The sequence below is a fragment of the Ictidomys tridecemlineatus genome, chromosome 15 (genome assembly GCF_052094955.1).
Source record: "Ictidomys tridecemlineatus isolate mIctTri1 chromosome 15, mIctTri1.hap1, whole genome shotgun sequence".
NCBI lineage: Eukaryota > Metazoa > Chordata > Mammalia > Rodentia > Sciuridae > Ictidomys > Ictidomys tridecemlineatus.
This window is the reverse complement of record NC_135491.1, coordinates 44,363,318-44,390,872: the sequence shown is the minus strand read 5'-3', so window position 1 is coordinate 44,390,872 and position 27,555 is coordinate 44,363,318. Positions and strand designations below refer to the sequence as shown.

At 40.3% G+C, this 27,555-nt stretch overlaps 1 protein-coding gene across 3 annotated transcripts in view; it reads left to right on the top strand.

Moving 5' to 3' along the window:
- Gfod2 (Gfo/Idh/MocA-like oxidoreductase domain containing 2) overlaps window positions 1–27,555 on the top strand; it is a 48,970-nt gene that overhangs the window by 7,916 nt on the left and 13,499 nt on the right. For all 3 annotated transcript variants that reach the window (XM_021721665.3, XM_040279240.2, XM_005318329.5), the window contains one exon: window positions 25,738–26,081. In XM_021721665.3, coding sequence (XP_021577340.1) covers window positions 25,823–26,081 — 259 coding nt within the window. In that variant the 5' untranslated portion in view covers window positions 25,738–25,822. The remainder of the gene's footprint in view (window positions 1–25,737; window positions 26,082–27,555) is intronic.

The following is a 27,555-nucleotide window of genomic DNA, read 5'->3' as shown; positions in this document are numbered from 1 at the left end:
GACTCTGGAACGTAAGATGGTGTATTTGTTCTGTCGGGCATCCTCTGATTGTCAAAGAAGGATGGTAGAGAGATTAGCTATATTTCCCTTTAATATTCAGCCTTTAACATTCATATTCCTGGATCAAGGGAATGCTGCTTGTCTTTTGGAGCAGTTGGGGAAATGATTTAACATAGTATGCCTTATCTAATATTACTTTCAGGATTAATCATTGTATTTAAATAGTCATTTTGGTTCTCCTAGCCTTGGCTTTTGCTCCTGGTCATGGTGTTCATTCTTTTTTTCTTTTTCTTTTTTTTGATAATATATATTTTTTATTTGTTCTACTTGTGTATATGACAGCATAATGCATTTCAATTTATCATACACAATGGAGCGCAACATTTCAATTCCCTGGTTGTACAGTGTAAAGATGAACCATTTGTGCAATCATACATGTACCTAGGGTATTGAAGTCTGTCTCATTCCACTATCTTCCTACCCTCATTACCCTTCCCCACCCTCCCTTTGCCCAATCCAAAGATCCTCCGTGTCCCCCCCACCCCCATCATAGATCAGCATCCACAAATCAGAGAAAACATTCAGCCTTTGGTTTTGGGGGATTGACTTACTTCGCTTAGCATAATATTATGCAACTCAATCCATTTACCTGCAAATGCCACAATGTTATTATCTTTTAATGCTGAGTAATTCCATTGTTTATATACACCACAGTTTCTTTATCCATTCATCTATTGATGGGCATCTAGGTTGGTTCCACAGTTTAGCTATTGTGAATTCAGCTGCTAAAAACTTTGGTGTGGCTATGTCACTATAGTATCCTGATTTTAAGTCTTTTGGGTATAAACTGAGGAATGGGGTAGCTGGGTCAAATGGTGGGTCCATTCCAAGTTTTCTGAGGGATTTCCACCCTGCTTTCCAAAGTGGTTGCACCAATTTGTAGTCCCACCAGAAAAGTATGAGTGTACTTTTTCCCCCACATCCTCTCCAACATTTTTTTTATTGCTTGTATTCTTGATAACTGCCATTCTGACTGGGGTGAGATGAAATCTTAGAGTAGTTTTGTGCCGCCACCAACCAGTACTGGCAGCTGAACTAAGGTCACTCGTGTGAATTGTAGGGACACAAAATAAAACACAGACACAATTTACCTTTATACAAGCTTCAAGATGGCTTCCCCGGCTCTCAGCCTCAGGCTGCCCCAAAGGGAGAGCAAGAGAAAAGTCATGAGAGGCTGAAGAAAGAGAGGCGCTGGGTTCTAGCTCAATGGTAGAGCGCTTGCCTAGCACGTGTGGGGCCCTGGGTTTGATCCTCAACACCACATAAAATAAAGGTATTGTGTCCAACTACAACTAAAACAAAATATAAAGAGAGAGAGAGAGCGAGAGCTCACGCGCGAGCTCTTATTGTGGGACACTGTTCTTAGTTCTATCCATAAAAGGGCAGAAGGGGTAAGATTTCAAGGGAACAGATGAGTGTAACTCAACCCCAGGGGTACGTCTAAGATGGCCTTGCTATCCAAGCTGGGTCAACGCCCAAGCCACAACGAATGTAATGGTTGGTCAGAGCCTTGTGCATCAGGACTGAAAGGCGCGGTCATTCAGTGTGGCTCCCCACAGTTTTTATTTGCATTTCTCTAATTACTAAAGATGTTGAACACTTTTTCATATATTTGTTGATCGAATGTATATTGGCATGTGGTAAAAATTTGCTCCCATACTGTAGGCTCTCTCTTCACCTCAATGATTGTTTATTTTAAGACTGTTATTGAAAGAATATTTAAATGCATTTAAGAGGCTGGGATTTGACTCAGTGGTAGAGAACTTGCGTAGCATGAGAACTTCTCTGGCATCATCAGGAGGGGAAGGGAGGGAGGGAGGAAAGGATTTGTTTTCTTCCTTATACATTAAACCCCATCTCGAGCCAGGTGTAGTAGTGCACACCTGTAATCCCAGCAGCTCAGAAGGCTGAGGCTAGAGGATCGAAAGTTCGAAGTCAGTCTCAGCAACTTAGACTCTGTCTCAAAATGAAAAAGGTCTGGGGACATGGCTTAGTGGTTAAGTCCCTTTGGGTTTGATCCTCAATATTAAAAAAAAAGAAAAAAATTCTTGGTCCTTAAAGAGCCTAAAGTCTCAATAACAAGATGTGATTTAAACAATATGAGTCAGAAAATTCTAAAATACATAAATGAATGGCTGTTTTCAAATACGCACATCCTGGGGGCTGAGGCTATATATAACTCAGTGGTAGAGCACTTGCCTAGCATGTGTGAGGCACTGGGTTTGATTCTCAGCACCGTATATAAATAAATAAATTAAATTAAGGTCCATACAGCTAGAAAAATATTTTTTAAAAAACACACATCCTAATGAGAGCAACTATCAACAGAGCAGGGAGGAAGAGCAGGAAGAAAAGATTAACATTAAACAGACATGAGATGGGAGGGAAAGGGAGAGAAAAGGGAAATTGCATGGAAATGAAGGGAGACCCTCATTGCTATACAAAATTACATATAAGAGGTTGTGAGGGGAATGGGAAAATAAACAAGGAGAGAAATGAATTACAGTAGATGGGGTAGAGAGAGAAGATGTGAGGGAAGGGGAGGGGGGGATAGTAGGGGATAGGAAAGGTAGCAGAATACAACAATTACTAATAGGGCATTATGTAAAATTGGCAATGTATAACCGACGTGATTCTGCAATCTGCATTTGGGGTAAAATTGGGAGTTCATAACCCACTTCAATCTAATGTATGAAATATGTCAAGAGCTTTGTAATGTTGTGAACAACCAATTAGAAAAAACACATCCTGTATATACCCTGTATTTTTTAACTGACCCCTTCATTACACACTAATAAAAGAAAAAAAGGGAGCCATGTGGCAAAGATTGTCTTGAGATTAGATTATTTTACTTCTCACTGCTAGCAAATAGAAGATTGTCAGATCACATCTAAGCACAGTGACGGTCCAGTGGATATTCAAATTTCTGTATATAAGGGCACCAGACATTTCTAGTCACTGGGGAACTGCTTAATTTGCCCAGTGACCAGAGTCCACTTCAGAGTTAAATAATGCCTGTCTCGATTGTTATGTTCCTAGGTCCCCTAGGAATGTCCTATAACTTAAATCCAGAGGAAGACAGATGGATGACTCAAAGTGTCCTTTGCTGCTATAGAAAGAGCAGAGCACTTACCAGGCATTGTGGTGCGCACCTGTAATCCCACCTACTTGGGAGGCTTAAACAGGAAGATCACAGGTTCAAGGCCAGCCTGGGCAATTTATCAAGACCATATCTTAAAATGAAAAGGGTTGGGGATACAGCTTAGTGATAGAGTGCTACCTCAATTGTGGTAGGAAAAGTTATACAAGGAAGAAGAAGAACAGCACTTTTGTCCACATAGAAGATGGAAATGCAAAGAAAAGTTAATTGGATTTGCCCATTGAAAAACATTTTACTGTAATAATTAAAAATTTATCCTTTTCTTGGGATGATGGGTAAAACCCAAGTATATAAGACACTTCTCAGTTTATCTTAGTGACTTAAAGGCAAAACAGTCTTTGTTCACATGTCTGTCACTCTGAAAGATATTTGAACACTCAACATATTCCTGAGTCAAATCAGTGCTTCAGTTAGGATGCAGCAAGAAATGGAAACTGTGGCCAGGTTCGGTGGCGCACACCTGTAATCCCAGTGGCTTGAGGCTGAGACAGCAGTGGCAAGCCACTACACAGCTAAATGAGACTGTCTCGAAATAAAAATATAAAATAGGGCTGGGGATGTGGCTCAGTGGTCGAGTGCCCTTGAGTTCAATCCCCAGTACCAAAATCAAACAAACAAAAAGAAATGGAAACTGTTTTCTGGGGACCTAGTCTGTTTGGATCATTCCTGTGTGCCCCAGGTCTTGCCATACTGCTAGATTCACTGTGGTTTTTGAAGGTATTAAGAAATGAATGAGGAAAGGACTCTTGTGATTAAATATTGTGCCATCTAAAAGGAGAGGGCTTGGGCATGGTGAATGAATGAATGAATGAATGAATGAATGAATTTATATATATCTCCTTATAATTCCCATACTAGACTGGGTGACATGACACTTGTAATTCCCGTACTCAGAGTACCATGGAGCACCACCTGTAATTACAGCAATTCGGAAAGCTGAAGCTGGAGGATCACAAGTTTGAGGCCTCCTTCAGTAATTTAGTGAGATCTTCAGTAACTTAGTGTGAAACCCTGTCTCAAAACAAAAAATAAAAAGGATTGGAGATGTAGCTCAGTGGTAAAGCACCCCTGGATTCTATCCCCAGGATCCAAAACAACAACAAAACCAGCTACTCAAGAGGCTGAGGCAGGAGGAGCCCAAGTTTGATGCCAACCTGGGCAACTTAGTGATATTCTGTCTCAAAAGATAAAAATAAAAAGGGCTAGGATTGTACCCTCAGTACTTATCTAGCATGTGCATGAGACCTTGGAGTTAATCCTCAGTGCTGGGGGCGGAGGGTAGGGGAGTAGATGATGTGGTGGTAGGGGGAGCTCAGTAAAGGATTTATCTTTTTTTTTTTTTTTTAGTTTTAGGTGGACACAATATTTTTATTTTATTATTATTATTTTTTAATGTGATACTGAGAATCGAACCCAGTGCCTCACACATGCTAGGTAAGCTCGCTACTACTTGAGCCACCACCCCAGCCCAAGGATTTATCTTTGAGAGAAAGAGGAATTTGGGTTGGAGAAACTAGTAGTTTTCCAGATAGGTATTTCCAGTAGATGCTGAAATTGGATCAAGTTGCCAGAATTTGATGTTTGAAGTTAGGGATGTTTTTGAGGAGGTCATAATGGTTTTGAAAGATTAAATTTCTTAGAGAAAGTAGGGCTGAAGATGGAATTCTCAGGTTGGTGTCAATTTGGTAACCACTATTAAAGCAATATCAGAAAACACAACGTTCGGGGCTGGGATGTGGTAGCGCGCTCGCGTGGCACGCGTGCGGCCCGGGTTCGATCCTCAGCACCACATACAAACAAAGATGTTATGTCTGCCGAAAACTAAAAAAATAAATGTTAAAAATTCTCTCTCTCTCTTTAAAAAGAAAAGAAAAGAAAACACAACGTTGTTATTGCCATGTTTAAAAAAAAATATAGCTAATATACATGATATATGAATGCTTTTCCTATTACCATCAGCTAAAGATTTTGTTTTTTAACCTAATAGTGATCCAGATACTTCTGTGGGTGTTAAATTTACTTCTCCTTTATAACCTGATTTAACTGATCCTTTTGTCCATTGGGTAGTTACGCTTCAGATCATTAGGCTTGTCATTGGTGTCCTTCCTGGGACATGTGTGGAGGTGGGTCTCTGAATCTACGATGGCTGCCTAGCAGTTCACTGACATGTCAGCTTGCACAGCTGGAGAATAGCATTTCTTTTCTTTGCCTTGCATCTGGATTTTTTGTTTTTGTTTTTCAGGACCAGGGATTGAACCCAAGGGTGCTTAACCACTGAACCACATCCCCCCCATATGGCCTTTTTTTTTTTTTTTTTTTTTGAGACAGGGTTTTACTAGGTTGCTTATAGCCTCACTAAGTTGCCGAGGCTGGCTTTGAGCTTATGATCCTCTTGCCTCAGCCTCCCGAGCTGTTGGGATTACAGGTATGTGCCACTAGGCCCTGCTTCCCTGCTTCTGTTTTTTTCTGTCAGTAGAAAGGCAGAAGAAATCTATGACCATCTCATAGAGTCTGTGTACAAACACTGTTAAGTCATAAGAAACTAAACTTTCTCCTGGAATCTCTGGATCTTTTAAATCTGGGTCCCAAAGCATTTATCCTGACTCTTAATTTATTAAACTCAATATCTTTGTCTTTACTTTGGCTCTTATTTTTCAATGGGAACATTAAATGCAGGTGGAGAAACATTCCCACATGTATCTGGGAATGTTACCATTTCGGGTGTTACCATTTCAGGCTCTTAAGTGCAAGTTGGTAGTGGGGAGTTAAAACCTTACTGACCCTAGTAGAGGTAGTCCCCCTGGCATGAACATGTTCTTTGGAACTCCTTAAGCTAGGAGTTTGCCCCTGATTTGGGTTCTGATAGCATGTGTGAGGCACTGGGTTTGATTCTCAGCACTGCATATAAATAAATGAATAAAATAAAACTCCATACATCTAAAATATATATATATATATTTTAAAAGTACGCAATCCTGTATGTGGTTATCTTTGTTTTTTAATCCAGTTCTGCTGTTTAATGTAGATAGCCTGTCTTTCATATTGGCTCCATTCTGGATATCAAGGAGGCCAGAAGAATAGCCGGGGGAGAGAGTAAGACACTTCCCTAATTCTTCTTTTTTGGGGGGGGGGATTGAACTCCAGGAGTGCTTGACCACTGAGCCATACCTCCAGCCCTATTTTGTATTTTATTGAGAGACAGAGTCTCACTGAGTTGCTTAATGCCTCTCTTTTGCTGAAGCTAGCTTGAACTTGTGATTCTCCTGCCTTAGTCTCCAGAACTGCTGGGATTACAGGCATATGCCACTTTGCCCCACCTAATTAATTTTGTTTTGTTTGGGGGAGAGTGACCGGGAATTGAACCCAGGGGTGCTTAGCCACATCCCCAGCTCTTTTTTTTTTTTTTTTTTTTTTTTTTTTTTAAGATCTCACTAAGTTACTTAGGGCCTCTATTAATTGCTGAGGCTGACTTTGAACTTGGGATCCTCCCCTGCCTCACCTTTTTGGGATTAAAGGTGTGTGCCATTGCACCTGGCCCTAATGAATTTTTTTCCCCCCCTAATTCTCAATGTGAGTTTCTAAAGGCCACATGGAACACATGACTGTTTATTTTTCTTTTTCTTTTTTTCTTAAGAGAGAGAGAGAGAGAATTTTTTAATATTTATTTTTTAGTTTTTGGCGTACATAACATCTTTATTTGTATGTGGTGCTGAGGATCAAACCTGGGCCGCACGCATGCCAGGCAAGTGCGCTACCACTTGAGCCACATCTCCAGCTCTACTGTTTATTTTTCAACAGATTCCTGTGGGGTTTTGTTTTGGTTTTTAGTACCAGGGGTTGAATCTAGAGGTGCTTAATCCCTGAGCCACATCCCCAGCCCTTTTTTTAATATTTGAGACAGGATCTTTGGTAAGTCTCTCAGGATCTCACTAAGTTGCTTAGACCAGCTTTGAATTTCCAATCTTCCTGCCACAGCCTCCCGAGCCACTGGGATTACAGGCATGGGACAACACAGCTGGTGAGATTCCTGGTTTTCACAAAACAAAAAATTGATCTTTATATGTTTCTAATTTTTTTCTTTTTTGGGGGGGTGGCGGTGGAGGGGTTAGGGGTTGCTAGGGATTGAACCCATAGTCTTACACATGCTAAGCATGAGCTACATCCTAGCTCTTATAATTTTTATCTCCTTTACCAAAGGCAAGAATTATGCTTTTGTATTGAATATTCCTTTGCAACTTGAAATTAAGTCATGGCGCCTCTGTCTTAGGGTGATGATCTTCCACAGTTCCATTGAGGGTAGTTTATACTCTTCAGGTAGCTTATACCTTTGAGATTTTTAGATAATCATTTTTATTGGTTCATAATAATTATATATAACATTAGGATTTATTTATAAATATAAATGGCATGGAGTATAGTTTGCTCCAATTAAGTCACCAGTACTTACCCTCACCCCGTTCCTTTTCCTCTACTGATTTTTTATTTACATATATATTTTAAATTAGTGACTTATGGATATATATATAATGGTGAGATTCACTGTAGTATATGTGAACATTGGAAAGTTAGGTCAGATTCATTCCACTGTTTTCCCTCCTTCCCTCCCTTTACATAGTCATTTATTTAAATTCAGTAAGGCAAGGAAGAAATTGGGCAGGAAAAGCCTAGTCAGTGTAGCATCCACAAGCTTTGCTCTGACTTGTTCTTTCTCACTCTCAGTACCTACTCTGTCAGGCACTATGCTCAGTTTTGGTGTTGCAGCAGTGAGACAGGCAGCATCTTGACAGACACAAGATGGGTGAGCCTAAAAAAGTGTGGTGAGCACCGTGAAAGCTAATACCCAGACTCCTGTGGGAACTGAGCAGAATCATTTCATTCAGCTGAAATACAGACACTCTGAAGAAGTGGTGTTTAAGCGGAAATCTGACAGTTCACAGGAGGATTCGGGAAAGGTTGTTCCAGGTAGAGCAACCAGCGTGGACCAAAGTCTGAAAGCAGGACTGAAGAAGTCAGCTATGGCAGCTGCTAGCCTGTTGAGTGCAAGTATAAGGGAAAAGTGCTGAGATAGAGAGGTGGGAAGTACCCTACCCACACTGAAAAGATGTTTTGTGAGTCCCATCAAGAATTTGGAACTTATCCTAGGGGCACTTAAAAGCTAGGGAAGAAGATGGTAAGAACCAAGAGAATCTTGTGTGTCTTTGAGGAACCAGAACAGTGGGTGAATTCAAGAGACACCAAGTTGTCCAGTTAATGGGGCATGGTGATGGAGTGGCCTTGGGGTCAGGGAGGCTTTACTGCAGCCATATAGTTCCTTATGAACTGGTTAGGTTTGCATCACTTGCACTTGTTTGTGTTCACTGTCACTTTCATCTGTTGACATTTGACTGAACAGAGCCTCTATGTGCTGATCACTGTGGTCCTGCAAGGCTTGACATACAGTATGCTTCTTTTTTGAGAGGAAAGTTGATAATAATGGAACTGAGGTAACTAATAAGTGTGAATTACGTCACAGGGAAGAGGGGTAGAAATTGAAGAGAGTGTTCTGGGCAAGGGTACCTTATGGCAGGCTGTGTGTTAGCAAGACAGGGCAACTGCTCATCTTCCTGATCCTAACTAAGCTTGTTATCATCTGATGCTGGTTTTCTTTCCTGAACCACTAAACTGTATTCTGCTAGGGACATAAGGAATCTCTTAATTACATTTATAAATGTATAGATTACAGGTTTGCACCATGGCACCCAGCACAAACTGACTTTTAAATGACATTTCCCAAGACCCTACTGAATTGTATATACAGTTTTGATTAGCTCAGTATACATGTCTCAGTTCATTAGATTACCTTTGCAAGAACAAGGTCTGAAATTTTTGTTTCTTTCAGCAAATATTTATTGAGCACCCACTATGTATCAGGCCTTATATTAGGCACTGGGAATATAGCAGTGAAAAAATCAAGAACAACATCAATTCCCTGTCCCTAAGGAGCATGAATTCTGGCAGAGATGAGGATGGGGAGACAAACATTATAAATGTAAACCATTTCTTATAAGACTGTTTTTAAGTAGAGATCCAAAGGAAGTGAAAGGAGAGGAGAGAGAAAGCCAAGTGGGCATCTGCACAGTAAAGGGAACTGCAAGTGCAAAGGTGGAGGCAGAAGCATACCTGGCATGTTTGAGATACATACAGCAGTGAACCACTGTGACCCAAGTAGGATTTAAGGTCAAAAAAATAAAAGAATGGGTCTGGGGTTGTGGCTCAGTGGTAGATCACTTGCTTAGCACTTGTGAGGCCCTGGGTTGGATTCTCAGCACCACATAAATAAATAAAGATATTATGTCCAACTAAAAAATAAATATTAAAAAAAAAAAAGGGAGATGAGGGTACAGACAGATCATGTAGGCCTCGTAGTGGAAGAAATTTGGCTCTTACTCCAAGAAAGATGGGAAACCTTTGGAGGGTTTGGGCAGAGGAGTGTTTTGATCTGACTTAAATGTGTACCATCGCTCCCAGCTGTTAACAGTTTCTAAGATGAAGCCGTTGTGGGAAGAGTAAATTTTCATGGGGGAAACATCAAGGAGTTAGTTCTGCACATTTTAAGTTTCAGTTGCCTACTGAACATCCAAGTAGAGATATCAGATAAGCAGTTATTTATATCAGTCTGGCGCTCAAGGGAAAGGACCTGGCTGATGACTAGTAGTCATCAGGGACTAGGTGGTATTTAAAGCCATGAATAGGAATGGAGTCACCTAGCACGTGCAAGACTGTGGGTTTGATCCTCAGCACCACATAAAAATAAATAAAGATATTGTGTCCAACTAAAAAATAAATATTAAAAAAAAAGGAGAAATGGAAATGGATAAGAGCTGAGCCACTATTACTACTTTCATCATCTGGTGAAACTAGCAGAGAAGACTTAAGAAGTGGCCCCAGAGGTGGGAGGAAAATTAGGAGACACTTGTGTTCTAGAAGCCAAGTGAAAAAGACTGTTTCAGGAAAGTGGGACCTACCATGTCAGTGTGTAATCCCATGTCAGATGCTACTTGATAGGTCTAGTAGGATGAGCATGAAAACAATTGACCCATGGATTTAGCAACATTTTAATTGTGTTTGACAGTGTTAGGTAGCTGAAGACTGGTTATTTTGTATTGTGATTTACAACCAAAAATCCAGGATTTTCAGTCATGATGCTGAACACAGAGCATTAGAAAGAGAATTTCGTTTTAATTTGTCCTCCTACTTCTTTTGGGACCTTTATTACTGAAGTGTGCTACTGGGTTGAAGCTTGAACTGCTCTGTGGAAGGGGAGTGTCTGCCAGTCCATAAATGGCTCCCCCTACCCCCCACCCAGCCACCTACTGTTCTTGGGATTGGACCTAGGGGTGTTCTACCACTGACCTACATCTCCAGTCCTTTTTTTATTTTTTATTTTGTGATGAGATCTCACAATAATGCCAAGATTTCCTCTTCTTTAAGAGTAGCTGAGATTACAGGTTTGCACCATGGCACCCAGCACAAACTGACTTTTAAATGACATGGGGGTGGGCTGGGGTTGTGGCTCAATGGTAAGAGTGCTTGCCTAGTACAGGTGAGGCACTGGGTTTCATCCTCAGCATCACATAAAAACAAATAAAATAAAGGTTAAATTCTTTAAAAAAAATTAAATGACATTGGGTTACTGTGCTTTTTTCTTTGCTAGACTAACAATGTCAGTGTTTTTACCATAATTCAATGATGGAATATGGATAGTACCTTTCTCACGTGGAACTCCAAATGGATTACACATATACCACTTAGCATATCTTTAAGTAAGCCTAATTTATATCCAGCTGAATGCTCTCATGGCACCCTGTTCCCTTCTTTTATAGCATTTATCTCAAATTGTCATGACATACTTATGTGGTTATTTGATTGTCTTATCTCTCCTGCTAGACCATATGCTCTATGTGAGCAAAAGCTGTATCTGTTTTGCTCACCAAAGTGTTCTGTGCTTTGCCTTGTCCTGGCACATAGCAGGTACTTAATAAATAAATATTAGTGAATTTATGCAAACAGTTGCATAAATTACAGGGATTATTTTAAGCATAAGCACCTGAAACACACACAGTCTGTAATTAGCTCAGCTAATGTCAGTCTGTTTTAAAGTGAAGTTGAGGGGCTGGGACTCAGTGGTAGAGTACTTGCCTAGCATGTGTGAGGCACTGGGTTTGATTCTCAGCACCTCATATAAATAAATAAAGGTCCATCAACAATGAATAAAATATTTTTTTAAAAAAAGTGAAGTTGAGGACCTATCTCACATGCTAACTAGGGCCTCTGGCCACATGGTTTTCATTTAATTGATATTAGGATTCAAAAACACTAGAAAAAAACTCATCCATAGAAAAATCTCAAACAAGTCTCTTGGCACTGGCCTTTAGAATGGAGTCTGGCTATACCTCAGAGGAGGGAGGGTTGCTCAGAGGATATAGAGCTCTTGCAGGCTTCAGTTGCTAGGGAACTCTGGTTGTGGTGCTGGTTCTGTGAAGACTCTGAATGGTCTTTGGGTGTAGAGGGAGTGAGCATTAAATGAGGACTTCCCACCCTTGTGATGTGCCAAGCCTTATTGCCCAACCTGAACAACTATAACCACAAACAGAGGTACACATTGTACAACCATCATTAAATTTAGTAATATAGAATTGTCTTTGAGGACTTCCTCAGCAGCTGACCCAGTGTGATGCTGGTTAGGGAAAAGTGCCATCTCCCCCCACTCCCACCATGGGGAGTTGAACCTAGGCATGCTCTAGCACTGAGCTACATTCCTAACCCTTTTATATTTTTATTTTGAGATAAGGTTTTGCTAAATTGCTCAGGCTGGCCTTGAACTTGTGATGCTTCTGTCTCAGCCTCCTGGGTTGCTGGGATAACAGGAGGGTGCCACCAGTCCTGGCTAAAAAATGCCATCTTTATGTGCCCTCAGCAAGTGCCAAGATTAACTAGGACATTGGGCCTCAGTTTGAAGTACTTCCCCAGAAAATTTGGGATCATTGTCTCTATATTGATAATATTCCCCCAAATTAAGCTTACAGTGTTTTACTTTGTTTTAAAGGAAAGTGACTTTTAATTCACACATATTTATTTAGCTTAATTGAAGCCCTCAATTTGCAAGGTATAAATAGGTTGTTCTGTGCCCTTGGACAGAACTATTTATGATGATTAAAAACTGAGGTATAATTTACATACAACTAAATATCCAATTGGATGAGTTTGACAATTAAAAAAATTTTTTTGTAGTTGTAAATGGACAGCTTGCCTTTATTTTATTTGCTTATTTGTATGTGGTGCTGAAGATTGAATCTAGTGTCTCACATGTGCAGGGCAAGCGCTCTGCCACTGAGCTACAGCCCCAGCCTGAGTTTTGACAATTTTATCAACCTATAACCATAGCACTACTCAAGAAGTAGAACATTTTCATTCTCTAGCATGTTTCTTTGTGTCCCTTTCTAATTAATTCCTCCTCCCTCATCCACTGCCACTTACATATTACTTGTCTTTATAAATAAGGTTTGCCTGTTCCTCTCCTTCAAATAGAATCCCACAGTGCAAGTTTTGTGTGTGTGCCTAACATCTTTTACTGTGTTTTTAAGATGCATACATATTGCTGCATGTATTTTTAGTTAATTCTTTTTTAATATATTTTTTTAGTTACACATGGGCACAAGATATTTATTTTGTTTATTTTTATGTGGTGCTGAGGATCTAACCCAGTGCCTCACATATGCAACCGCTCTTTCACTGAGCCACAATCCCAGCCCAGTTAATTTGTTTTTACTGCTATACTATATTTCATTCTGTTGCAACTCCCCTTAATTTGTTTATCCATTATCCTGTTGTTGAACATATGGGTTTGTTTTCAATTTGGTTTGGTTGTAAATAAGGCTGCTCTGAACATTTGTATAAATTCTTTGTGGCCATGCATGTTTTTATTTCTTGGGTAAGTATCTACTAGGGGAGTTGCCATGATTAGGTTCATATATGTTTAATTTTATAAAAAAACTATCATCAATTTTGTCCTTTTTTTCACTCCCACCAAGAAGTATGATAGTTCCTTCTGTCCTCTTCACATTCCCATTGTTGATCTTTTTTCTTTTTCTTTTTTTTAAGTTGTTGATCTTTTTATCCTAACCATTCTAGTGGATATCTTAGTGTGCTTTCAATTTCAGTGTTTCTGATAATTAATTATATGGAACACCTTTTTATGTGCTTATTAATCATTCTTGTATTTTTGGTGAAGTGACTATTTCCATCTTTTGACAATTTTTTTTTTAATTGAGTGGCTTGTCGTGTCGTGTCCCCCCCCCCCCCCTGGGCTTTGGGTACTGGGGATTGAACTCAGGAGCACTCAACCACAGAGCCACATCCCCAGCCCTATTTTGTATTTAGAGATAAATATTTAGCACCTCACTTTTGCTGAGGCCAGCTTTGAATTTGTAATCCTCCTGCCTCAGCCTCCTGAGTGGCTGGGATTACAGGCACGTACCACTGCACCCAACAAGTGGCTTGTCTTTATTGTTTATTCATAGGAGTTCTTTTGTAGGTGAAATCCTTTCTTATGTATACATTCAGCACAATTTTTCCCCCCAGCCTGTGACTTGCCTTTTTTTTTTTTTTAGTTGTGCTGGGGACTGAACTTAGGGGTATTTTACCACTCAGCTACCAGCCCATTTTCTGCTTAATTTTTTATTTTGAGACCAAGTCTCACTGAGTTGCCCAGGCTAGCATCAAAGTGGCTCACATTTGTGATCTTCTCACCATAGCCTCTGAGTAGCTGGGTTTACAGGCATGAGCCTGGCTCCAATACCATTTCTATTTTTTTTTTCCCCAACACCTTTTCTTAAAAGTTTCCTTTCTTAGGACATGGTGGCACATGCCTATAATTCTAGCAACTGAGGCAGGAAGATATAGTTGTTGAAGCCAACAACTTGGTGAGACTAGTTTCATAGATCTGGGAATGTAGCCCAGTGGTCTGGGAATGTAGCTCAGTGGTTCAATACCTCTAGGTTCAATACCCACAGCTCAAAAAAAAAAAGTTTCCTTTCCCCATTGAATTGATTTAATGCTTTGTCTAAAATCAATTGTAACGGCATTTGTTTGGTTTGCAGAGTAAAGGTAGTAACTTTGTTTATAGAAATTTCTAATGGTTCTTTTTAAAAGCCTGGAACTGAAAATAGAAAGCTTATTTTGTAATTTTATTTCATTTTATTTTATTTTTTAAAGAGAGAGTGAGAGAGAGAGAGAGAGAGAGAATTTTTAATATTTATTTTTTAGTTCTCGGCGGACACAACATTTTTGGTATGTGGTGCTGAGGATCAAACCCGGGCCACACGCCTGCCAGGCGAGTGCGCTACCGCTTGAGCCACATCCCTAGCCCCATTATTTTGTAATTTTAAAAAGCCTGTTGCAGGGCAAGCTATTATAGATACATTTTTAGATTGCTCAGATGGAACCATCTAGTCTCTATCTATCTGAAAATTTCAGAAGAGCTTTGAATAGGATCAGAGAGAGACAATCCCAGAACAAATGACCCTTGAAAGACCCTATAGACAATCAAAAGTATTTTTTTAAAACCACTGAGCCACATCCCCAGTTATTTTTTTATTTTTATTTTTTTAAGAGACGGGGTCTCCTGAGTGGCTTAGGGCTCGATAAGTTGCTGAGGCTGGCTTTAAACTTGCAATCCTTCTGTCTCAACCTCCTGAGCCACTGGGATTACAAGCGTAATCCCCACTCAAAAGTATTCTTGAAGATAGACTGAGAACGGCTGGGGTTGTGGCTCAGTGGCAGAACGCTTGCCTTGCACATGTGAAGCACCACATAAAGATAAACGAACAAAATAAAGATATTGTGACCGTGTATAACTAAAAAATATTTTTAAAAAAGATATACTAAGAGATATTCAAGGAGAATTTAAGATTTTAAGCAAAGGGTGACATGACAGAAAATATAACTAAACTCCTATATATATAATTCTCTTTTATCAAAGACCCACCTGGAAAGAGCAGGTTTGGGAAGATAGAATACTAGTTGTCAATGAGTTTAGTCCCCCTGGTCCATTTGAATTACATCCCAAGGGTCTGAGCAAAGTGACAGGTAACACTGCTGTCAATAAAATTTAAGGTATTGTGGAACAAAGAGAGATGCCAGATTATGAACAATGCCAACATTCATCCCAATTTTTAGAAGGTGACAGAAGCACCAGCTGAAGATGATTGAGCCTGATGATTCCTGAGAATAGCACAGGGACATCTTATCAAACCAACAATCCCTGAACACGTAGAAAGAGAATTGTTGAACACTAGACAATGTGGGTTTATAAATGACTTCATCTAGCAAACATTTAAAGTCTAACTCTATACTAGGTGCTGCCTAAAACAATAAAAATCCAGTTGTTGGCCTTGAGATCATGGTCAGTTCCAATTCTTAGTGTTTGTATGTGTATGTGTGTGTGTGTGTGTTTGATAACAGTATGTTTTTAAAGTACATTTACTGGACTGCTTAACCCAAGGGAGTGTCAAAAATAGATATCATTTATTTGGGTATGTGCATTGCATTTTCTGTAGCTTCTGATCTCCTTATGCAGGAGAAATGAGAGCTAGCATAGTTCTATGAAATTGTAATTTATGGAAACACCTTATCCACAAAATGATGGAGGCCTCGGTTTCCTTATCTGTAAAATGAAAATAATAATAGTACCTAACTCAAGATTTTATAATAGTGAAATCAGATGATGCCTGTAAAGCACTTGGCATATAGCGTGTTCTCAAAAAAAAAAAAGAAAAAAAAAAGGGGCAGTTATTATTGGCTCCAAATAAGTCAAATGAAATTGATTAGAGGATAAAGCTAAAGTACTGAACTTTGATTCAAAAAGTAATTTTAATTGTTACATTAATTTTAATTTTAATTGTTTCATTTTTACAGCAGTATTATTTACCATAGTTAAAGCATGCAACCTTGGTGTCCACCAACAGATGAATAGATAATCAAAATGTGATATATATATATATATATATATATATATATATATATATATAGATAGATAGATAGATAGATAGATAGATATAGATATATATATACACACAGTGAAATAATATTCTACCTTAAAGGGACAAAAATTCTGACACATGCTACCACCATTAAAAATGTTTTTAAGATCTGACTGAAGCTGGGTGTGGTAGCACACATCTGTATCCCAGTGACTCAGTAGGCTGAGATAGGATTTCAAGTTAAAAGCCAGCCCCAACAATTTAGCAAGGCCCTGAGCAACTTAGTGAGACCTTGTCTCAAGATGAAAAAGAAAGGGCTGGTGTGTGGTTCAGTGGTTAAGTGCTTCTGGGTTTAATCCCTGGTACCAATAAATAAATAATAATAATAAAAAAACCTGACTGAACAAGAAAAGAATATTAGGACATATAAATAAGTCTATTGTGTGTCAGAATGATATCATTAATCTACATTGTAAAATGAATGTAAGCTGCTTAATAGAAGCATAATTCCAGCAAAAAGAAGGCCAGAGTATGTTCAGGATATGGTGTTCAGTTCTGGGGACTTTATTTTTATGGGATTGTTGACAAACCAGGATGGACAAATTAGAGTAGCCTTGGCTGGTGGAGTAGAACATTTGAGGAAGGCCTGAAGGAATTGGGGAAGTTCACTCTATGGAGGAGTGTGTCAGTTAGCTCTTTGCCGTATAACAACCTCAAAATTCAGTAATTTAAGACAAATGTTATGATTCTTTGGATGATCTGGGTGGTTGCTGTGGTCTGAGTCAGCTCAGCTGGAACTAGACAGCTTGGCATTTTCTCTCACATAACTAGCAATTGGATATGTCATCTGGGGCAGTAGGGATGATTTGGTTACATGTTTTTGTTGATCCAGCAGAATGGCTTGGGCCTGTTCATATGGTAATGACCCCCAGAGATCCTAAGAGTTACAAGAGCTACCCTAATGCACAAGTATTTTTCCAGCTTATTATATTATATTGCTAATGTCTCATTGGCCAGAGCAAGCAATTTTTCGAACCAGAGTCTGTGTGGGAAGCTGTTGACTACCCAGTGGCATAAAAAAAGCAAAGGAATTATTGTCTTTATTTTGCATGTAACCTATCATAGGTGAGGAAACATTACAAACATCACAGGCAGTTCCATAATGTAGAGGTTTCTTGGGACCACATTTCAAGTCCATCTAAAGAATAACTTTCTGGGTGAGGTTGTAGCTCAGTAGTAGAGCCCTTGCCTGGAATATGTGAGGCACTGGGTTCAAGTCTCAGCACCACATATAAATAAATAAAATAAAGGTATTGTATCCATCTGTAGCTAAAACAAAAGACAATAACTTTCTGACTAAATGGCCCTAGGAGAATAAAAGTGAGCCATCAATAAAGGGGAAGGCCTTGTCATTGAATATGTTAGATGGGTTTTGTGGATTCTTGTCTTTCTAATGGAACTGAGGATTGAACTCAGGGCTTTGCAATGCTAGACAAGTGTTTTACCACTGAGCTACAGGTATTTAAAAAAAAAAAAAAAAACCCACCCTACCCCTTTTTTAATGTTGAAGTAGGGTCTCACTAAATTGCCCCGACTGGCCTGGAATACATGATCCTCTGCCTTGGCCTTCAGAGTAGCTGAGATAATAGGCATGCGCCAGTGTACCCAACTGACCTCTTGTCTTTCTGGCCAATTTAGGCCTATTACATCATCACCCACAGGAAGCCTTTCCTGCTTACACACCCCTCAGCCCTGTAGTTAGTGCTGTTCTCTGTAGAGCAAACAAGTTTCTCTGTTGCTCTGTCATACCTTATAACATACTTGCTCAAGTGCCTGTTTTGTATGTGAGGTGGAGTTCCTTGAGGCTTCAAAGGATGTTTGATTCAGTGCCATTATCTGTAAGAAATTATTCCATCCTCAGGACACTGCCTGATGGTAACACTAGCCATAGCATTCACATTCCCAACAGACAGGAGGGGTTGAAAAGAGGGTGTGCCTGTTGAAATTACCCCCTCTAAAGAACATTTTCAGAACTTCTACCAAATTGTACCTTCTATATTTATCTTATTAGACATACTTGTATGCAAGGAAGACAGGGAAATATAGGTTTTAGCTTTGTACATTGCAACCCTCAACATTGTAAAGATTGTTTAGTGTCAAAGAACAAATTGCAAGTTATTTTTAAGGATTGTAGTTGGCTTTATTTTCAGTTCTAGAATTGAGTAACACTTCATCCCATAAATTAGAATAAGTGTACCAGTGAGCCAAACAGAGAAAGATGATTTTAAAGATAGAAAAGGACTGAAGATGGGGGCTGGGATTGTGACTCAGAGGTAGAGTACTTGCCTAGCACGCATGAGGCACTGGGTTCAATCCTCAGCACCACATAGAAATAAAATAAAGATATGTATCCACCTATAACTAAAAAATAAATATTAAAAGAAAAGGGCTGAAAAAAGCAGAAACAATTTAAAAAATGGATTGATTCACTTTTTCAGAGTTACTTTCCTAGGTAAGGCAGGGAGGTGAGGAGGCAGAACTATAGAAAAATGGCTGATTGGCTAACATCAGGTTACTTCAGGTTACCTTTTTTGTATAAGGATTAAGGCAAAGAGATCTTCATTATCATGTTAGTTGCAACTGTCCTGTTTGAGAAATTTGGATCCAATTCTAATTTCTCAAGTCAGATTGAAAGGGTAAAGTTTCTAAACTGGAAAGCTTGAATGTAAAAGATTAGGTATTAAGTTCCTCTGTTACACCCAGAACCTGGAATTCCTGAGATAGTTAAAACAACGCCCTACTGGCCATTTAGCCTAGGGCCCTGTGCAGTTTGTCACAGGGCCCGAACTAATCAGTTTGAATGTGTAACCCGCTTACGAATGACCAATCACCACTGCCCGAGCTGTTCCCGCCAATGAATTTGCCAATCACATCTCAGAGTTGTTGTTCAATTTCCCCGCGCCTCATGATGATTTGTTCTGATGTATGCAAAGCCCACCACCCTCTCCAAAAAGTGTACTTAAGCTCTGCTTGACCTTTGCTCTGGGCTCTGGGCTGCTCTCCCTCCTTGAGTGAGCACAGAGTCCCAGCGCGCTGGAATGGATCCCCAATAAATCCCCTTTTGCCAATTGCATGGAGTAAGTCTCTTGTGTGGTCTCTCCCTCCGATGATCCGCCGGACTCCCCTTACAAGATAAACAATATAGTTTCAGCTTGGTGACATGGAACCTTAGCATCAGTGATTTCATTTGGATTTTTAGCTTGATCTTTTGGGATACAGTGCAGGAGCTTAATCCAAAACAATGGCCCCCAATACTTTTTATTTAACTTAAATAGGAAAGAACTCATAGGCATCTTCTGCCCCTGGGGTCTGACTCCTATGCAAAATGCCTGATAAATGATTAACTCTAGAATTCCCAGAATCTGTGATTTTTACCCAGAATAAGGGAAGTGTCTCTCCCCGCAACCCCCGCCCCTGCAGTGCTGAGTATTGAACTCAGGTGAGCATGCCACACACACCACACATGCTGTCTATCTCTGACCTACACCCCAGACAAGGTCTCACTGAATTGCTTGCCTGGCCTCAAACTTAAGATCCTCCTGCCTCAGTCTTCCAAGTAGCTAGAATTACAGGAGTATGCCACTACTGTTTAGGGTATCTTTTTTTGTTGTTTTTTAATCATAATCCTGACTATCTTCTAGACTGTTCTTGAAGCCTCCTGAGCTATATAACCCATGGGGTAGATCAAGGGTCAGTAAACCTTTTCTATAAAGAGCCATATTGACTGTTTTAGACTTTGTATGCCATATGGTCTGTTGTATCTACTGAGCAGTCATAAAGGAATATGTAAATGAATGGGTGTGGCTGCATTCCAGTAAAACTTCATATAAACAGGTATCAGATTAGATTTGGCCCTACCCTGTAGTAGGGAAGGAGTTTTTGTCCTATGATTTTTGTAGGAGCAGCTCTAGCATCATGGATCAGACATACTGAAGGTAGGATGATATTCAGCCCATCTGGGAGAAACAGAATTCACAAATCCCTACTTCCTTACCAGGCATTTCAGTAGTCAGGCCTTTTAGGTTCTCTGTACTCTTAAGTGTAATACAATTTCTCTGGCTCTTAGGCTTAGAACTTCATTGTCATTTTTAATTATTGAATTGTAATTTACACACTAATAAAATTTATCCTTTTTAGTGTACAGTGCTGTGTGTTTTGACAGGTGTGTAACCATTAAAAGCTCAGGGAAGCTAAGTAACCTGCTTAAAGTTTCACACTGGTTGTGTTAGGTATGTTGCACACAACCAGCTGTGGAATCCTGAACCTCTGTTTTCTCAATTGTAAAACAGGGTTGCACTACACACTACCTGGCCTATTGCATGTTAGCTCAAGATTTATCCTCATGTTTTTTGATACAGCTTTTGCAGAGAGACAGCTAAGCCAGTCAGAAATGGATAAAAGATATCTTTTTTACAAAGATAACCTATGTCAGGATCACAAGTTCAAAGCCAGCCTCAGCAAAAAGTGAGGTGCTAAGCAACTCAGTGAGACCCTGTTTCTAAATACAAAATAGGGCTGGGGATGTAACTCAGTAGTTTGAGTGTCCCTGAGTTCAATCCTCAGTACCCTCCCCCCCAAAAAATATGATCTATGTAGTGATTTATTATGAGCCAGGCCCTGTTGTGCGTGCTTTACAAATATTACCTCATTTAATCCTTAAATCCCCATGAGGTAGATAAAATTATCTTCATTTTATAGATGAGGAAATGGAGACAAGGTATGATTAAGAGATTTTTCCTGAAGTCACCCAGCTGGTGAGTAACAAAACCAGGATTTGAACCTGGCAAGGTGGTTACCTTTTCCATGCTTCTCACCTCTGTTCTGCTTTTGCCATTACTTGACACTTTACACCCTTCATTCCTGACCAGCATGTGGTGGTTGGAATTCATGGGAGCTTAGCAGGGCTGTGTTTATGGAGATCTTCAGAGGCATATGAAAGGTAAATGTAAGGATATTAGGAACAAAGAGTAGGAAAATTTAGGAGTGAGAATGGGTAGCCTCTGAAATAAACAAGGAAAACCAGCTCTGCCTGCTTAAGCAGGAAATACCTAGTCCTCAAGCCTGCCTAGCTTCATGCCATCTGGCATCCTCAGGGGCAGATGATACTCCTCAAGGTTGTTGATGAAGCTGCCCCTTGAGTCAGTGGAAGTAAAACAGAGATTATTAATTTTGAAGCCGGGGCATGGTGGGGCATGCCTGTAATCCCAGCATCTCAGGAGGCTGAGACAGGAGGATCTCAAGATCAAAGTCAGCATTAGCAACAGTGAAATGCTAAGTAACTCAGTGAGACCCTGATTCTAAAATACAAAAATTGGACTGGGGATGTGGCTTAGTGGTTGAGTGCCTCTGAGTTCAATCTCTGGTACCACCCCCCCAAAAAAAAAATTCTGATCCATCTGTCATTTTCCACCACTGATGCTTCAATATGTATATACCCAAATGTAACTAGAGTGAGAAGGAATGTCCTCTGAGAAAGGAGGAAGTGTGTCCTGGGCATGAATTTAGAGAGCACATGGACAAGACAAGTATGGTGACCCACACTGAAATCCTAGGCACTCAGGAGGCTGAGGCAGGAGGATCACAAGTTCAAGGCCAGACTGGGCTACTTAGTGAGACCCTGTCTCACAAATAAAAAGGGCTGGGGATGTAGCTCAGTGTTAGAGTGCCTTTGGGTTCATTCGCCAGTACTGCAAAAAAAAAAAAAAAAGGAAAGAAGAGTGGCTGAGAGACTACAGATATTATTTACCATCAGAAAGAAAGAGGATAGTTAAGACTCCAATCAGAGTGGACACAAGCAATCACAAAACTGGCAGATGGATCTGGAGTTAAAGGCAACCTAAATCATGCTTATTTCAATGGTTCACAAAGGCACAAATGTGCCACAGGAAGAATCAAGCAGTAAATGATGCTGCACTGGACTATACTGTCAAACTAACTCTTAATGCAGGCATGTAATTGTATCTAGGGTAGATACAACAGAGATGCAAAAACATACATACAGGCTTGTATACCCTCTCTTCACTCCTTTTGTTCATATTTGATCACATAGGCTTTATGGAGCTTGTAGAACAATAAAAGCAGAGATGCCCAATAGCAGTTTATGTAGGTGTAAAGCTCTGGAGATGAAGCTAGGCTTGTGCTGCCAACCTGAAAGTCACTGGTATACAGAGGAAAGCCTTGGAAAGGGAGAAAGACAGGAGAAGGGGTCTAAAGACTGCATCTGGAGGCCAGACGTGGTAGTGCTCACCTGTAATCTCAGTGGCTTTGGAAATTGAGACAGAAGGATCACGAGTTCAAAGCCAGCCTCATCAAAAGTGAGGTGCTAAGCAACTCAGTGAGACCCTGTCTCTAAGTAAAATACAAAATAGGGCTGGGGATGTGGCTCAGTGGTTGAATACCCCTGAATTCAATCCCTGGTACCTCCCCCACAAAAAAAGACCTATATCCAGGAGAGGATGAGTGCAGCAGAACCTCAGGAAGCATTTAAGAAGGTTGGGCAAGAGCTGAGGGAACTGAAAGTGTCACTGAGTAATGGCCAGGGAGATGAGGATGTCGGGAGTAGGGAAGGAGGAAATGTGTGTATCCCTAGTGCTCATGAATGGGAATGGAACAATTGACTGTGATGCATTTATAGCAGGGATGCCATGTCTCTGTTAAACTGACAAATAGAGTGTGACCTGTGAGAGATGCAAGTCAAGCAATGTTATATACATACAAGTACATCAATAATTTCCAACATGTGGGTATAATTTTAAATATTGTGAGACTATAGTTAGCAAGATCAGAAGTAGTAAGATTTTTAAAAGATAATCAGTAATATGGGATTATCAGATATTTATAAAGTTATTTTTAAATGTTAAAAATATGTAGGAAGGAAATGTAAAAGTTAAAATAGTAATACTGTTAATCAGAGACTTTCCCTCTTAATGGAAAATTAGTCTTTTTAATCATAATAAAGGGAGGAGTAAAAAGGTTCAGAAAACATAGAACTCAGGACATTTTGTAATAGTTCTAAATGCAGATACGATTTCTTTTGGGTTAAATATAGCTCACCCAGGCACTGTTGGCACACGCCTGTAATCCTAGCAACTTGGGGGGCCTGAGGGAGGAGGATCGCATGTTCAAAGCCAGCCTCAGCAAAAGCAAGGCACCAAGTTGGGGCTAGGGTTGTAGCTCAGTGGCAGAGCACTTGCCTCTCATGTGTGAGGCATTGGGTTTGATCCTCAGTCCCACATAAAAATAAATAAATAAAGGTATTGTGTCCAACTATAGCTAGAAAATAAATGTTAAAAAAATATATAGGAGGAAAAAAAAAAAGCAAGGTGCTAAGCAACCCGGTGAGACGCTGTCTCTAAATAAAATTCAAAATAGGTCTTGGGGGGGCTGGGGATATGGCTCAAGCGGTAGCGAGCTCTCCTGGCATGCGTGCGGCCCAGGTTCGATTCTCAGCACCACATACAAACAAAGATGTTGTGTCCGCCAATAACTAAAAAATAAATATTAAAATTCTCTTTCTTTAAAAAAAAAAATAGGGCTGGGGATGTGACTCAGTGGTCGAGTGCCCCGCCCCACACCCTAAATAAATAAATAAATCTCAGAGGTTCTCAGGTCTGGCTGCACATGAGGATCACCTGAGGATCTTTAAAAGAAATTGATGGTGGCCAGACCCATTGGCATGGGCCAATAGTCCCAACCTCTCAGATGGCTGAAGCAGGAGGGTCACTTGAACCCAGGAGTTCAAGGTTGGCCTGGAAAAAATGGTGAGGTCTTATCTCTTAAAGAGATGAGACTGGGGTTGATCCCAGGGGTACTTTGTAACACTGAGTCCCACCTCCCTGTTCCTTTTTATTTTTTGAGACAGGTCTTGCTAAGTTGCTGAGATTGGCTTAGAACTTGTGATACTCCTTTCTTTAGCCTCTAGGATTACAGCTGTGCCAAGCATAAATAAAAAATTTAAAAAGAAAATGATGGTTACCTCACACCTATCAGTATGAGTATTATCAAAAGATACCAGAAAATAACAAGTGTTGAGAGAAAGTGGGGAAATTATAACCCTTATGCACTGTCGATGGAAATGTAAAATGGTGTAGCTATTAGGGAAAACAGTATGGCACTTCTTCAACAAATTAAAAACCAGAATTGCCATATGATTAAGCAATTCCACTTCTGGGAATATACCCAAAACAACTGAAAGCAGGGCACAAAGAGATGCATAGACATACACATAGGTTCATAGCAACATTATTCACAGTATCCAAAATTGAAAGCAACCTGACAGTAGAATGGATAAATGAAATATTGGATATACATACATACAATGGAATATAATTCATCCTTCAGAAGGAAATTCTACTGGGCATTGTGGCACATACCTGTAATCCCAGTGAATTGGGAGGAGCAGGAGGCAGAAGGATTGTAAATTCAAATCCAGTCTGGGGAATGTGGCAAAGCACCCCTGAGTTCAATCCCTAGTATTACAACAACATCCCTCCAAAAAAAGAAGAGAAAGAAGAAAAACTGCACAATAAGTAAGATATAGTCAGGTAGAAAATTTGGTCCAGTTTAAAAAAAATAAGATGGTGAAAACCATCCACATCCTGTCAACCTGAGAATACTTATTATTAAATTCAAATGTAGTCAGAAGAGGTGGCATACTCCTGTAATCCTGGTGACTCAGGAGGCTGAGATAGGAAGATCCCAAGTTCAAGACAGCCTCAGCAATTTAGCAAGGCCCTAAGCAATTTCTCAAGATATTATTTCAAAATAAAAAGGGCTGGGGATGTGGCAAGTTTCAAAACAGGGATTTTGAACCCTGCTTTTACCCACTTTTCATATTTTTATCTTTTCTGAGCTGCAGTAGATAGTTTTTAGGTGGGAGGGGGTGAATACTGGGATTAAACTCATTAGCTTTACCAATGAGCTACATCCCAAGCCCTTTTCATTTTTTTATTTTTTGTTTTGAGGCAGGGTCTCATGAAGTTGCCAAAGCTGACCTTGAATTTGCAGTCCTCCAGCCTCAGCCTCCTGAGTCTCTGGGATTATAGTGTGTGCCATGGTGCCCAGCAGTATATGGATATTACTGGTTTCCTTCAGTCTCCGTGGAGGGAGATTCTGTAGCTTTTCATTGAAGGCAGTACTTTATTTGTTTTTAGTTTGTTTTGTTTGTTTAGTACTAGGGATTGAACCCAGGGGCACTTAACATCCCCAGCCTTTATATATTTCATTTAGAGACAGGGTCTTGTTAGATTGCTGAGGTTGGCTTTGAACTCATAGCTCCTCTTGCCTAAGCCTCTCAAGTTGCTAAGATTACAGGCATGCACCACCACACCCAGCTCGTGTGCTTTTCAGGCAAAGAATTTATTGCTTCCAAATAAGCCAAGAAAATAGTCTCCTCTGAGTTTCCTTCATTTCTAACCAGTGTATTCCTTGCCATTCTAGGAGCCATGTTTGACCAGGACTGTGGGAAGGTCAGCTCCATGCTGGAGACTCTGGTGAGGAGATGAACTGGTGAGCAGAGGTTGGGATGAAGATGCTGCCAGGAGTGGGAGTGTTTGGGACTGGCAGCTCAGCCCGGGTCCTGGTCCCACTGCTGAGGGCAGAAGGGTTCACAGTGGAGGCCCTGTGGGGGAAGACCGAGGAAGAGGCAAAGCAGCTTGCTGAGGAGATGAACATCACCTTCTACACCAGCCGGACTGATGATGTTTTGCTGCATCAAGATGTGGACCTGGTGTGCATCAATATCCCCCCTCCACTCACCCGACAGATATCTGTGAAGGCTCTAGGTATGCACTGTCAGACTCTGGCAGTTGTAGCTTGTATCTGTCTTTGGGCAGTTCTCTGAGGCTTTCTACTTTTCCCTGGGCCTGGGTATTTTTTCTTGGCCCTGTGTTTGCAGATAGTGGTACTCTAGGACATAGGAGTCCTAGACCTCTGGAGTAGGGCATATTGAAGGGCCTTACAGTTCTAAGAGGAAAATGACTCAGCTTTCTTCCCATTAGTAAATCCCTGAGCAAAACTAAAGCTGAAGATGATTATACTTCAGGCAATGAGAAATCTACCTCTGGGAAGTCAGCATTCTTTAGGCACTGGGACTGGGGAATTGGTTGTGATTTGTGTGATTGTTCTTCCATGCTGTGCCATGTAGCACCACAGGAAGTGAGGGATGCTATCTAGCAAGGCTACTGTTTCCCATGTTTTATCAGCCCTTGGTAGTGAGCACACGCCCTTCCTGCCAAACTACAATCTTATATTGCCTGATGGCAGGAAGGCTTTCTAACAGCACAGGCTTTCCTGGCAGGATCTAAGGGATGATCTGCTCACATCTCCACTCCCTCAGGGAGCTCTGGGCTCCGTGACCTCCTGCCCCTGACTGGGCATGGCCTGCTGAGCTGTTCTGCAGGTCCTGTTGGGCCCTCTTTCTGTCAACTACAGACAAATTCTTCTCTTAATCTTTTTTTAAAAATTTATTTAATTTATATATATTTTTTAAGTTGTAGTTGGTTGGACACGATACCTTTATTTTATTTATTTTTTTTTTGATGCTGAGGATTGAACCCAGGGCCTTGCACATGCTAGGTGAGTACTCTACCACTGAGCCACAACCCCAGCCCCTTCTCTTAATCTTATATAAATTAGAGTTTAATTTAGTAGGAAAACAAACCAATAAACATCTAACAATTATTTGTTTAATACTTCCTGTGTGCCAGACAGTGTCCTGATGTCATTCCACAATGCGTTGGAACTTCCCTTCCTTTAGATTTCATAGTCCAATTGAGATTGGAAATAAGACACATTATAAGGTAAATAACAGAAGACTTAAGTAATAACTAAAGTAGCATAAAGTTGACAGAGTAATTGTTTTAGGTAATGCAATAGGAGCCAAGTGTCCCTGATGTAGTGGGTTAAAGATCTCTGAGTCAAGGAATTGTTATGCCCTGAGGTTGATGACCACTCATCCTGGCACTGCCTTGGCAGAGGACCCAAGACTCTACTACTTACTTCTACTTTGTTCTGAAGAACATCATAAGAGAGTGTCTCTCACTTGGGGTCCAGTGAGTTGGAAAGAATAATTTGGTGAAATAAGCAAGAACTTGAATCCATCAGGTAGTCAATTTGGAACATGTAAGTTTGGGCCAAAAATTCTAGAGGGTTTGTCTTTTCTAGAGCACTTCTTCTAAGGATGTGTGACATTGGAGCTTATTGATTGGTCACTGATTCTTGGGAGGGCAGATGATGGTTCTCAAATTGAATTTAGAA